This window comes from Vipera ursinii, assembly GCF_947247035.1.
Source record: "Vipera ursinii genome assembly, chromosome: 2".
Lineage (NCBI taxonomy): Eukaryota > Metazoa > Chordata > Lepidosauria > Squamata > Viperidae > Vipera > Vipera ursinii.
The window spans coordinates 146,647,946-146,662,650 of NC_139513.1; the positions used below are offsets into that span (position 1 = coordinate 146,647,946).

A 14,705-nucleotide genomic window follows, 5' to 3' on the forward strand; every position below is an offset into this window, starting at 1 on the left:
CTGTGTTTAAAAAAGTTGAACATGAATATAATATTTTGTAATAATTTTATAACTATTGTTTTTATAACTTTTTGGTACTATTCTTAACGGAGGAAATTCTGCATTCATGACAAATTTTAGAAGTTTTGAGGCATAATTCTAACAGATTACTATGAATAGAGATCTGCAGGAAGCTGTCTACCTATGTACATGACAATTTCATTACCTTTTTATTGGGATGCAATTTATCCTATTCTGGGGGCCACTCATATTTTGTAACTGAACAACATGTAAAAAGTAGTTCCATTTTAGCAAAGGATAACACAGGATCCATCTTAAGTTTTCATAACTACATAAGCTGCAATATTTAGTATAACTCCAAGGAGAAAATGTTTCACTTTTTAGTAAAATCTAAGCTTAAGAGTAATTAAAAGAAACTGATCAACTTTATGATTGGAATTTATAAATGAAAGAAAAAATATTTCTTAGCCAGAGTTAATGGGAAATTAGAAATACCTAGGCAATAGCTAAAAATGCAAGGAGTGCTCAAACAACTTTTTAATTTTTTATTAGTGATTTACTTTAAATGGAGCTGAAGGTGACAATTCTTATTATGGTCCTTGGGGAATCCCCCTGTGCAGCTGTCTCTACTCCAGAAAGAAGCAACAATGTGTACTTTGGATACAAATGGCTAAAAAAATTTACCACTAGATCCAAACTAGTCACAATATACATAAACAGAATACTTTTATTCTGTACTTTTCAGATCTGAAAGAGTGTGGGGTAGGGTACAAACAGCACAACTCAATAGCTAGTTTTGAAATACAAAGTCAAAATGTGTGTTAGGGAGAAACTGTATTCTTCCTTAGAGATGAAGAATGTTTAAAACATACACCCTGAACAAGTAAATACTAAGAGGAAGATCGTCAGACAAGGCCAAAACGTTCTGCTCTTTTTCTCTTCTTTGCCTGTAAATAGGAATTAAAAAATGAATTAAAAAAAAGTCAAAACCAAAGGGAATGGCAACTCTGAGCATGTGTTTTGGCATAAAGGAAAGTAGAAAGTCTATAAGGAGTGCAACAGTATTCTCTAAGAAAGCATCTTTCATATCAGGTTTCACAAGAGGCACTCCTATTGCAATGGGGCCTCCAACTACAGTCAGAAATTAAGCTATAAAGCATGAGATACAGTGACCTGTTAGTTGCTTCATCCCGCTGGCTTGTATGAGAAAGTTCTGCTTGGAACAATTACCATTTTACAGGCTTAGAAAGCCTTCTAGGCAATAGGAGGTGGGAAATGTAAAAGGCCAAAGGGTTAACACTCTTCTATTCACAGAGAAGGCGAGTGGGACACAGTCAAATGCATTGAATACACTCATGCATCTTTGAGATATGCCTCTAAGTCAATACACCAGGGGCATATAAATCTTAATTTTTACCACGATAAATAGCTTAGGGGGCAACAGAAGTCCTAATCAAGAATCTCCAGGGAAAAGGTGTCGTTTAGTATATACAATGCTACAAAAAGAGCTTTTTGTTTCAGGCACACTCACTAAATGCCCTGACGGAAAAGCATGGAATCCCTCAGACCACAGCCCAGCCACCCCCTTTGCTCCAACTGAACAGGCAGATCATTCTACAGCTGCTACTTCATTTTGTGAAGCAATGCTTGTGTTATATCTAAGGAAAACAAAAAGCACCCCACAGAAGGTGCCAATGAAAATAAAGTTCCTGTTGGTAACACTCAGGGTTCAATCCAATATCCAAATATGGTTCCCTTCTGTAAGTGAAATTAGACTTTAGGAAAGGAACTACTTGTGGCCGAGATTACATCTTAATAGTGTAACCAACCTAAAAGCAAAGTTGCTGAACCAAAAAACAACAACCCTGCATACTAGGAAAAGAAAGATCAAATTAGTATTGGGAAGGAATCGTAGGTCTGGTAGCATAAAGGCAGATGCCTGCCATCAAGAATTTACAAAAAGATTAAAGCAATAGCAGTGTTGTTTTAACACTGGAAGAGACAATAAAACAATGCTGCATACATGCCATGTGATATACATACATCCCACATTTTAAAAAGCACTCTTTAAGCTCTACATTAGAAAGAAAATTTGTCTGGTTCTACAACCCTTAATTCAAAATCAACTATGTTGATAACTGGGTAATCCTGGACAACTCATAAGGGTAGACATACAAGATAAAACTAAACTATTCCAAGTTTTATATCTATTTTATAAGTTAATGGCAGAAAACCCTGACTAGTCTGTTTTCAAAAATTATCCAACCTATCACAAAGCAATAATCTGAAACTAAAACTTAAAGAGAAAAAAAAGCAAATCTCTGACATAATCGAAAATGATTTATATCTAAGTTAGTATACAATAATTTAATGGGACTATGAGGACTGGGCAAAAAAAACAGAAAAGTCACACAGTGCCATCTTGTGGAGTGCCAGACATTATTTCAATTACAGAAAGTCTCAGTGCCCAAGACATTATAAAAAAAAATGTTACCTCTGTGTCTTCTGTAGTTCCTGCTCCAGCTGAACTTGTAACAATGCCAAACCTCTCCTTTCTTTTTTTCAGTTTTTCATCATCTTCAGTCTATATAGAAAGAGAGTAACACTAGAATGTAGACCAAGGTAATAATTTTAAATCCTATCATCTTATTTTGCTACCTAGAGTCTCAAAGCATTGGTAGAAGAATATTCACAACCACCAGTTATTGCATGCATTGAATTGACATCATCAATATAGACAATGTGCAATAATAATAAGTTAATCACAGACACAGCCAGAGTTGCTGCATAATCAAGTTCTTTCTAGTAATTAAAAACTTTAAGCTAAATCCAGATTCAGTGAAAATGGCAGTTGCTACCAGAAACAATGATGCCTAATATAATGCTAATGGGACACAGGTACACTATGTCATATTTTTGAATTCCTTTTGTTTAGGTTTTTGCAGCCACAAGGCATTTTCAAAAAAGAAAAAAATATTGAAATGAACATCACAAGCACCTAATATTATTGTGCTTCTTTTAACCCACAGGTAACAGCAGGACCAAACTACTCACCCATTAAACCAAAAACGTTGATAATAGTTTGACCTATGAACTAATGATTTTAAAAATATAGTCTTTCTTTCTCTACAATTAAAAATTTAAGCTGAAAGCGTATCAGCTTCTTTGCAGGACAAAGGCATTTTAGGTCTTTGTTAAAGATTGGGAATTATATACAGTAATGTGCATTTTATTATAATACTTTTAGAATACTTTTTATAATACTTTTAACTACAGAAAAAAAAACCTTCCTAAAATAGAGGATGTATTTTTTTATTTTAGTATGAACAAAACTTGCAGAACTTTAGAAACTACTGAACAAAATCTAATCATTAAGATTTTCAGAACATGAAGGTAATAATTAGAATGAGATAAACAGCGCACCTGAAATTTATTTCTGAACAGGCCATATTTTTAATTTAATCCATTTGCTACCATTAACGAAAGCATTTGCATTAGTTGACTTGTACAGCACTTAACTTGCCTTCATAAATTCTGTTTCATTTTCAATTATGAGTGAGCAAATAAATGCTAGTTGATGTGGGTTCTTTGGATTTCTTCAGCTGATTTTTCTGTAAGCCTGGGGCTTTCTATTCTTTTAACCTTTAACCATGCTTGTGGCTTTGGCCTAACAGTAATAATCAAAGTCACCTATTAACCTTTAAGAGCTTCCATGCCATCCATTTGGCATATAAATTCTCTTGTGCTATTTTCAGCTCTAAAAATTGCCCCATTACTTTGCTTTGCTTCTCTTAATTCTGCTCACCAGTTCATACAGGATATGTGCAGTCTTCTCCCTCTCCTATTTGATATATTTGATAACTGAGTAATGAGGAGCTCAGAAGTAAGCAGAGTCAAGGAAAGGATGGAAATGGAAATATAACCACATAAAATACTTAAATTTATTTGCTTGGATCATTAATCTCACTTGAATGCAAAACTTCCCGTATCCATTAAGAACCTTGATAAATGGAATCTGAACTTCATCACTGGCTAGGTTATATTATAATGTTATTTATTATTGATAGAACTTATACGACCGCCTTTTTCACAGAGTGGCTCCTTAATCAACGGAGCCAAGTCTTCATTAAAACTGTTGAAATGTTGATGAAATATCAGGATTATAGTGACAATTTAAAGCTTGCTTTGTTTCAAGTTTCATCTATGCAAATAACTTCTCTGATTAAGCTTAATCATCCAAGCAATGACAAATAGCTTTATTTATAAAAGAAATGCAAAACAAACTTATCAATTCGCTCATACGCTCACTCACATCACTAATATATTACGCTACCTTTGCCATCAAAGTTGTGCTGATTACATCACGAACAAGGGTCTGCAATTGTCTTTGTTATATTGACCCTTTCCACAAATAATACTCCAGTAATCGAGCTCAACTTTGTTAATTATAACATCCTAATCCATCACAGCAATAGTAACAGTTGAAAAAAATAATTTAAAATCCAGCACGGGCTTCAGACTGTATCAATGTGAATATAGACAGGCACAAAATCTTTTCTATACACTTATAACTTTGGAATGGCTCCTGCCTAACTCAACATCTTCAGATTTTATTTTCCAATCTTAGAAAAATTATTAAGCAGTGAGAGGGAGGTCCAAATCTGGATTGAAATATGCATATTTGGTTCGGGCACAGAACGGAAACAAGTACATTCTAGACACAAATGTTTTGGAGTTGGGGGACAACGACAAGTGAACAAGGATAGCAGTAGTACTGAAGTGTAACTAGGCAAAAGAAGTAGGTGGGAAGATGTGGAGAGGAATAGGCTGGATACACCACCCTTGAATTCAAAAATAATAAGGAAGCAAGGGGAGGGGAGGGGAGGAAATAAAGCTGCTGGGAAGTGATATCTATATAGGTTAGATGTGCCGTAGTTGAAATCAAGGGAAACAGGAACAGCTGGATGAGGTAGAGAAAGGATGTGGCCGGAAGCCATTTGTATCTGTTGCATTTGAATTCAAGGGTACTGGCAGCGATTAACAGAAATTAAAGAAAAATCCAAGTGGAAAACAATGGAAAGACACACATGAAACACCAGCCTTGCCTTATCTGTCCTGCAGATTTTGCTCTGGCCCAAACCAGGAGCCACCAAAATATTAGGTTATTTCTGCTTGGATTAATTCAGCTGAAACTCCAGACTGAAGTTATTTGTCCCAGGTTTAAAACAAAACATATTTTCCATGCTGGTAATGACCTACAAAGCCCTACATGGCATGGGTCCGGATTACCTACGGCAGCACCTGCGGCCAGCGTCAACTTCCCTCCGTCCAGTGCGCTCCCACAGAGAGGGCCTCCTCAGGGTGTCTCCGATCAGAGAATGTCGACTGGTGGCCCCCAGGGGGAGGGCGTTCTCTGTGGGAGCGCCAGACCTGTGGAACCGCTTGCCGGTTGAGCTATGGATTGCCCCCGACCTTCACTCCTTCCGGCGGGATCTAAAAACCTATTTATTTGAGCAAGCTGGCCTGGTCTGATGGGTTTGGGGTTGGGTTTTAATATGGTTTTAACTATTGTATATATCAGGCATAAATCATTTAATGGTTTTTAACTTTTGTACTTTGTTTTTTAATGTTTATTGCCCTGTACACCGCCCTGAGTCCTTCGGGAGAAGGGCGGTATAAAAATTTAATAAATATGAAATAGAATCTTTTGGGACCTATAATAGTTTGGCCAAGAATGCCAAAAGAATAATGAAATGTTTTATATTTAGAAGGTGTTTTTTTTAAACTGTCTAGACAAATTAACTGCCCAAACAATTGAAACTGCTTATTTTAATGTTAAGATAGGGCAAGAAGATATACATTTGGTTTTATTACGCTAGACCAGGGGTAGACAACCTTGGCTCTTTTATGACTCGTGGACTTCAACTCCCAGTATTCCTGAGCCAGTATATCCCAAAGGATTTCTTCTGAGTCAGGAACCACAGTGGTTTGTTGAGAGAGATATTGGAGACAGGGAGAGCATTCTAAAAGCTAAGAAGTATTTGCTGGAAAAAGAAAACAAAATTTTGTTTCTTTTCATTTCAACCCAAAGATGCTTTTTCAGGAGGCAACTGGACTTTCTTGTTTTTCTTTGTTCTTCTTTCTCATCCAAGAAGCTTCTTCAGCTTTGATTGGATGGTGGAGCTGAAGAAGCTTCTTGGATGAGAAGCGAAAAGTCTTCAAAGAAAAACTAAAAAGTCCAGTTGCCTAGTGAAAAAGCATATTTGGGATAACTATAACCTGGATGACTGAGAATCTCCATAGACGTTTTCATTTCAACCCATTTTAAAAATAAATATGGCTAAAAAAATTAATCTGCAATAACAACTTTTGGGGAACCTGGGGAAGAAACATACAGCTCTTGATCTCAGGTTGTGCATCTCTGTTTTGGGCAAACAAAGGTCTTGCAACGCAGAACAATTTGATTAAGGATATCTGAAATTATATTCTGCCAGCTTTTACCAAACAAGCAAGACTATTAACACATCTTAATTGAAAGGTAGGCTTGTTTAACAAGGTGAAAAAAACATCATTTTATCTAAATAATTAGTTATTTTTGTTACTTTACAAATAAAACTTCAATATTTTCTGCTTAAAGGGTTTTCTTCTTCTATTTGATAACTTATTAAGTAAACAAAGATATATAGTACTTTAAAATAAAGGGAAAAAGAGGAAACAAAGGAGGGGAAAAGGCATTGCCTGAATTTAATGGCATACCTAAGGCCATTATCGTATGCTTTATATAGCATACTTCCGTCTGCTTGTAAATGGATATAAAAAGTGAAATATAGTATCCTTTTTAAAATTTACTTTACAAAGGTACTCTATGTGACACAAAGATTAATAACCAGCCCACCAACATTCAGTTTTCTACAAGGAAAATATGCATAATGTAATAGAAATTCTTATTAAAACTAAACATAGAATTTATATATATTTCAACACAGTATTGAAGTATTAATGCTTCCCAAACCACATTGTTTAGGTCAATGATGGTAACCATGACTCTATCCTTAAAGCCAAAAGAACATTTAAGAAAAAAATAATAATTAGCCAAACCACAACTTTAAATGAATGAACATATATAATGGGGCACAGAAGGGGCTGTAGGGAGCTTTTTATTTTTCTAGTGACCCCTTGTAATCCCCCCACCCCCACTCACTGCCTGAAGGGAAAGTGTGTAACAAACCCACTAAATCAACATGGTTCTAATGATCTCCCTCACTTGACCCCCTAGCATACTAGTGTCAGATGCAAACATGTTACAATAAACTTCAACTCCATCCTTAGCTCCTCACTGACAGGTTTTGATTCATGGGATGCTGAAACCCATCTGAGGAAAATTACCTCTATCAAAACACTTCTATCTCAGCATCTATCAAGCTTTGCTATAGCCCCGGGGGCACACTTGAGTGCGCATGTGGGCATTTGTGCATGAGAAGTAGGGGTGGAAGCTGACTTTTCTTCTGAAATGATAAGATACATTTCTTGAAGCTTGTGCTATTAATGTTTTCTTCTTGTACTGTTCACGCAGAAAGCTTTGAAGAACAATTCTAGTTATTCTAATAGGAATCTGATACCCAAAATATTGCATAGAGCCTAGCATTACATACAGTCTCCGGGCTATTTCATGATTTATTTATTTTTATTTTTTTAAAAAACAATGTGTTAGAAAAGCTGCACATTTGTATTACATGGTGGAGCAGTGGGCTAATGCCTCCTTAAGTAACACCAGCTGCCTGCAATTAGTGCAGGTTCGCGTCCCACCAGGCTCAAGGTTGACTCAGCCTTCCATCCTTCTGAGGTAGGTAAAATGAGGACCCAGATTGTTGGGGGCAGTAAGCTGACTTTGTAAAAATGCCGCTGGGGGGGGGGGGCGAAAGCCCTAATAAGCAGGCATATACATAGAATGAAGGCTATTGCTAAGCACATTGGTTTGTGCTTAAATTGTAAGCCGCCCTGAGTCTTCGGAGAAGGGCAGGATATAAATGAGATTAAAATAAAAAATAAATAAATAAATGTATGGCAACTGGCATTGCAAAGTATATTAATAAACCTTTAGCCTCTTTATTTAAAAAAATATTTTCTGGGAAAAGTAAACATTCTTGAAAGTTGATGGAAACTTAACAACGAAATGTGAGACATTTCAGCAGCCTGTCCCTTCATCTACTGTACACAATTTCCTAGATAAAAGTTTATTCCAAGGCTCTTGTTTCCCTGCTACGATTATCATGCCTTAGAAGATTTCCCCTAGCATGCAAGTGGAATGTGCTTTTCTGAACCTTAAGGCCATTATCGAGACAACATAGGAGCTGCCATCTTCTTCAAAAGATTGGGCTTCAAATCCTGGCCAGTGCCCCTACCTTGCCAGTAAGAGTCCTTGGGTAGAGACCTCCTAACCTTTCACCAGACATAAACTTGTCGAGTCTTGCTGGTCTGGGCATTGCCCAGATTAACAAAATCTGCATCAAATGTTGGGGAACCGGGATAATCTGACAGGAAGTGGGCTACTGGAACAAGCCCCACATGGACAAAACAAGAGCACCCAGAATTGATGGAGTGCTCCTGCAAAAGAGAAAGGATATATGAACCATCCGAGGGAGCTATGGATGGATGGAAGATCTCCATCCACACTAATTGAGAAACAACTAAAAATCTGCTTGGATTTTGGGATGGATCTTTTTTTTTTCAGAGCCAGCCCCCTCAGAGAAAAAAGGGAGACTTTTTGGCAGGAGGCAGCTGCTGGCTTCCCCATTAACTTTCTGGGCAAGTTAACAATGAAGATTGTAAACAACGATCACATTAGTGCAGGGAGTTTGGCAGAGAGTCGTAAGCGTGCATTTGTTGCCAAGAGCCCAAATCACAATCACACAATTATGGGGACACTATAAGAGCCATAATTTCAGGCATGGGTCATTAGTCCCTTCATCAGCAGTGTCATAATTTCAAACAGTCACTGAACAAATGGTCATTAAGTGAGGAATACCTGTATCTTAATAATCCTTGCCTCCTATTTTCTGCAGAACAACCCTGTAAGGTGGGCTGGGCTGAGAGTGAGTGATTGGCCCAAGTTATCTAGCTGGCTTTCATGCCTAAAGGAGGCCTAGAAGTCACAGTCGCCTGGCCACTACTCCAAACTGGTTCTCTGTAAGCTATTAGGTTATGACTGCAGAGAAGCAAAACAGAGGAAGCAGAATCATTCCATCAGCTCTGCCAAAGGACCTACTGCCTTTGGTTCATCCATCATTTTTAACAAGCAAAGGCAATTCCATTAGGCAAGAGGAGGAGGGATGAAAAATAGTGCCATTTCATTACTTCTGCTGAAATCATTCAACATAATTTTAAGAACTGGTGCCAAATTTTCCTTTCTCCCCCCCCCCAATCTTCTCTATCTGCAGTGTTTACCATACAAATTGGCAGGAAGAGCTGATTTTTTTGGGGGGGGGTGGTGGTGGTTGGGGGGGAAGGGTTCTGATCAAAACATAACTTTAAATAATAGTAAAATAACTAGGAATCCCTTCACTGAGTTGTACTAATAACACAAAGAAAACACAAACAGCCTTGTGTGCATATTTTTAAGAATCTCAAAAAGAACATGTGCACTCTGAATGACAGAGAGGCTCATATACATAAGAAAGCTGTACGATGGTTTGGATTCAGTTGGGAAAAGAAGTTTCAGAACGGAGGGGGACACAAATGCAGTCCATCCTCCAACTTATGAAAGTAGCCACACGTCTCCAAGATGGTGCAGTTGCTATAGGGAGGTTTTTGCTGCACCACATGATCTTGGGGAAAAAAGCACAACTGTTTAATAACTAAGAAGAGTATTTATAGCTCTGGGTTGAACTGTGGGGTCCTTGGTGCTCTCTGAGATTGGTTGTTTTCTTGCAGATCTCCCATTACCAAACAAGACAACATCATCAGTGCTAGTAATAGTAGACCAAAGTTTGCACAAGTGCTCCCACGTGTTCTGAAGCACTGCTGTCCAATCAGATCTGAAATGTTGCACATCCCTAATCATTTATTCAGGAATATTAATTTCATACTCATATTGATTAAAACTGACTTTTTTCTGACTTCAAGTCAGTGTTCAAATTAAATCTTTATTATAGTTATAGATCAGTATAGAAGTCAGCATTGACACTTGGTGACTGCCTGGATTAGTTCTTGCAGTTGTTGTTTTTTCTTGACAAGATTTCAGAAGTGCTTTACCATTTCCTACTGAGAAAGAGTGAATGTCCCAAGATCAGGACTAGAAGTCCTGGTCTCCCAGTTTCCAAGCTGATGTCGTACAAAGTCAAACTCTGCTAGATTAAAAAAAAACTCACATTACATAAATTCTACAGAAGATGAAATATATTGCTACACTTCCTGAATTCTTAAAGTTGATGAAAGCAATGATTTTTTTCTGTTACCCATCAAGGCTAGGATATATATTTAGTGAGAAAAACACAGCGTACAAGTGAATAGCATTATATAATGTAAAGTAGAGTAGATTAAGATGGGACGCGGTGGCTCAGTGGGTTAGGACGCTGAGCTTGTCGATCAGAAGGACGGCAGTTTGGGGGGTCGAATCCCGAGTGCCACGTAGCAGAGTGAGCGCCTGTTACTCGTCCCAGCTTCTGCCAACCTAGCAGTTCAAAAGCATGTGAAAATGCAAGTAGAAAAATAGGGACCACGACGGTCGGAAGGTAACAGCGTTCTGTGCCCCTTTGGCGTCTAGCCATGCCGGCCAAATGACCACGGAGACGTCCTCGGACAAGCGCTGGCTCTTCGGCTTTGAAACGGAGATGAGCACTGGCCCCTAGAGTCGGAAACAACTAGCACACATGTGCGGGGGAACCTTTACCTTTACCTTTAGAGTAGATTAAATATTTTAAATACATCACAGATTCGTTTAGGTAGAAAAGACACAATGTGAATCTGCATTCACTTGCTGGATTGTTAATTATATATTTTCCTAAATAACTTTTATTAAATTTCTGTATTCTGTAATTCTTTTTGTTGTTAATAACTTGAATTAGAACTAAAAGTACTAGTATTTCAGAGGTAAGTCCTGCTTTGCACTTTAATATAGGGATCCCAAATCTCTGGGCTGCGGCCCACTACCAGCCGTGACCCGTTCAGAACCAGGTCGCAGAAGCGGCAGGCAAGCACTCACAGCTCCATTCGCATCTGCAGAACCATCCCCGCTCCTGCTCCCCCCACACCGGTCCTCAAAGCTGGAAAGGTTGGAGACCATTATAGTATGGTGTGTATATGTATATGTAGTGTGTGTGTGTGATTTAAATTCTCAGCAACAAGAAGAAACCAAAATTTAAAAGCTACTATCACAACATAAGGCAGGCAAAAATGATTTCTAGAGAGGTCATTTTATAAACAAGGCCCCCTCCTTCTGCTCCTTTCATTTGATGGGAGCATATGAAAAAGAGCACCAAAAGTTATGAAAGGCTCAGCAAAAAAAGACAAGGCTCAAAAGAAAGCTATGCTATTCCAATGTGATTGGCTGCCACCTATTTCCCTTGCAAGGCTTGGCCTCTTTAGATGACCCACTATGGGCACTTCATGGATAAGGCCGGTTTCTGGTGGGCATTTGGGGTTTCCCTTACAACTTGAGGGGGCAAGTCAGATATGGGCCAAGGTTGTGACTCTTGGCTGAGGCGGCTCCTTGCTTTTTGAAGGATCTCTGGAATATGATCTGGGAGTGCAAGTGAGTCTTGACTAAGAATGGACACAAGACAAAGTTCAAAGGTCTGATGATAAACATGCTGTTACTCTTCTTATTGTATTGGTAGGTGGTTGTCCAGTGACTCTTTTTCAAGAAGTTAGCTATTTGGTAAAGGCTGCCAAGAGGAATAACCTCCTGGCCACTTTGACCAACGTGGTATGTAGTACAGCATAACATTTTGCCAGTAAATTTGCTGTGATTTCCTCAAGGTTGGTGGGATCATTTTCTGACTGGAACATTTTCTTGTTGTTGTATCTGGAATTCTTGGCATGTAACTTGAAAGAACTGAAGACTTGATATCTTTGGCTACCTGAGAGCTGGAAATTTACCTTTTGGCCGATTGCAGCATTACCTGGAATGTGAGCTCGTGTGCTATTACCACCTGTTTAGTGTCTTATAACATGTAGGGCTGCTTTTAAAGAAGGAAACCTCAGTTGGTTAAAATAGTGGCCCAGGTGTTTATTGGCAATAGTCAGTGGGATCATATTACATCCTGTATTAGTTCCCTATTAGCTTCTAAGTACAATTTAAAGTGCCAGTTTCTACTTACAAATTCTTTTATGGCTCACCCCATTTTATGTCCAGGACTGCATCTCTCTGCAGGTGGAAGTCAGCCTGACCTATTCAATCAAGCAGCTGATTATTTCCCATTTTTAGGAAGTCAAGGGGGTGAGTTGTGAGGACTGGAAGGACTTTTTTTTTCAATTATAAGGCCAGACCTCTGCTATGACTTTCCTTTAGACGTTCATTAATTTAAGGATATGATGCCACTTAATTGTTAGTGGGCTTTAGCTAATGTTTCTATATTATATTTTGTGTTCTTGCTGTAAGTTAACAAAAGTCTTTAGACTGAGGAAGGTAGAAGGGAGGAAGATGATTTCCTGAAACTAGGGCTATAATCTAATTTTTTAGGCCTCCCAGTGACTGATCTTCAGATCAGAATTAAAAAAAAGTTTTTAAACTCTCTGTGTGTGTGTGTATGAGAGAGAGAGAGAGAGAGAGAGAGAGAGAGAGAGAGAGAGAGAGAGAGAGAGAGAGAGAAAGAGAGAGAGAGAGAATGCTTAAAGGAAAAAAATGATACTCAGGCCTTAGAAGGCTATTCTGCCCCTTAAACCCCACTCTATAATTCAAGGAAAAATCAGGCCAATGTTGGATTAAAATAAAATAGGTTCCTTAAGAGACTCATTCCACCCTTATTCCACCCCCAAATTTTCCCAACATTTTAGTTATAGCAATTTCAGGTCTTCTTTGGAAGATGCAAAAATGTTGGCTGGAGGCCACAACCAATCAGAAGCCAATGCAATGGCTTTGTCATGTCAGATGACAAAAAAAGTCTCATTTGATTACTAGTCCTTGTTAACTACCCAACTGTATTTAGAATACTGCAAAGTTGTGTATAACTGATGCCAGTTCTTTCAGCCTTGTAGCCACTGGGGACTCCTGTGATTTCATTGACAATGATGCATTTGAAAGCACTCCCAAACTATATACTGACCTTTCCTGTTGGACACCACTCATCTGGGCAGGCAATATATTCACTATCATGTCAGCGTTTCAAGATAGATAATACATTTAAAAACAGAAGTAGCACAGACTCCAGGTATGTTTATACAATGAAATATTATTGTAGAATAAGATAACAGATCTTAAAAGCCATTCAGAAATCTCTGGCCCATCATATACCAAATAAAATCAAGGCGGAGTTATTTTGTGGTTTTTAAAAATCGTGCCCCGTTTTGTGAACTAGTTTCTTGATTAGAATATTGCTCTCTGCTTGACTGTTTATGTTAATCTGCTTATTTGGGTGTTGTCTGCTGGAAAGAATAAGGTTTTTTTTACCCATTCTTAGGCTTTTTATTGTTTCTTTTGAATGATTTATAAATGTGGTTTATCTCTATTTGTCTATTGGTGACTGATTTATCTGACTGCCAAGTTTCCAGAAATTCTGTAGCATTTTGGATTTTGCTTAATCTAGGATGCTCACAGTTTCCTAGTATGGCTGACTTGGTCCATGTGTTGTGAAATTAAGAATTTCCATCATGTCTTCTGATTGCTTGTTGGTGCCTTCTGTGATTTGAGTTTTCTTGGTTAGGTTATTAAGACTTCTCTTGATCAGGCTGTCTACTTTCTGTATTAGGTTGGTGTTTACTGAGATATAGGTTTCTTTGTCTTCTAGAAATACTATGCCCGTTTTGTATATACAGTGAGGGAAAAAAGTATTTGATCCCTTGCTGATTTTGTACACTTGCCCATTGACCAAGAAATGATCTATCTATAATTTTAATGGTAGGTTTATTTTAACAGTGAGACACAGAATAACAGAATAACAACAAAACATCCAGTATTTGCATTTTAATGAGTGAAGTAAGTATTTGACCACTTCGCAAAACATGGCTTAGTACTTGGTGGCAAATCCCTTGTTGGCAATCACAGAGGTCAGACGTTTCTTGTAGTTGGCGACCAGGTTTGCACACATCTCAGGAGAGATTTTGTCCCATTCCTCTTTGCAGATCCTCTCCAAGTCAATTAAGGTTTCGAGGCTGACGTTTGGCAGCTCGAACCTTCAGCTTCCTCCACAGATTTTCTATGGAATTAAGGTCTAGAGACTGGCTAGGCCACTCCACGACCCCTTTTCAATGCCCCGGCTGAGGGAAGGAGGTTCTAACCCAAGATTTGACAGAACATGGCCCCATCCACCATCCCTTTGATGTGGTGAAGTTGTCCTGTCCCATTAGCAAAAAAACACCCCCAAAGCGTAATGTTTCCACCTCCATGTTTGATGGTGAAGATGGTGTTCTTGGGATCATAAGGCAGCGTTCCTCCTCCTCCAAATGGCAAAGAGGTCGATTTTGGTCTCATCAGACCACAACACTTTCACCCAGTTCTCTGAATCATTCAGATGTTCATTGGCAAACTTCAGATGGAACTGTACATGTAC

At 38.3% G+C, this 14,705-nt stretch overlaps 1 protein-coding gene across 1 annotated transcript in view; it reads right to left on the bottom strand.

Annotated features, from left to right (window-relative positions):
* Positions 1-713: 713 nt before the first annotated feature.
* SARNP (SAP domain containing ribonucleoprotein) overlaps positions 714-14,705 on the bottom strand; it is a 95,157-nt gene continuing 81,165 nt past the window's right edge. The window contains exons 10-11 of the mRNA XM_083353045.1: positions 2,495-2,584; positions 714-947 (exon numbers count right to left, since the gene is read on the bottom strand). Coding sequence (XP_083209171.1) covers positions 906-947; positions 2,495-2,584 — 132 coding nt within the window. The 3' untranslated portion in view covers positions 714-905. The remainder of the gene's footprint in view (positions 948-2,494; positions 2,585-14,705) is intronic.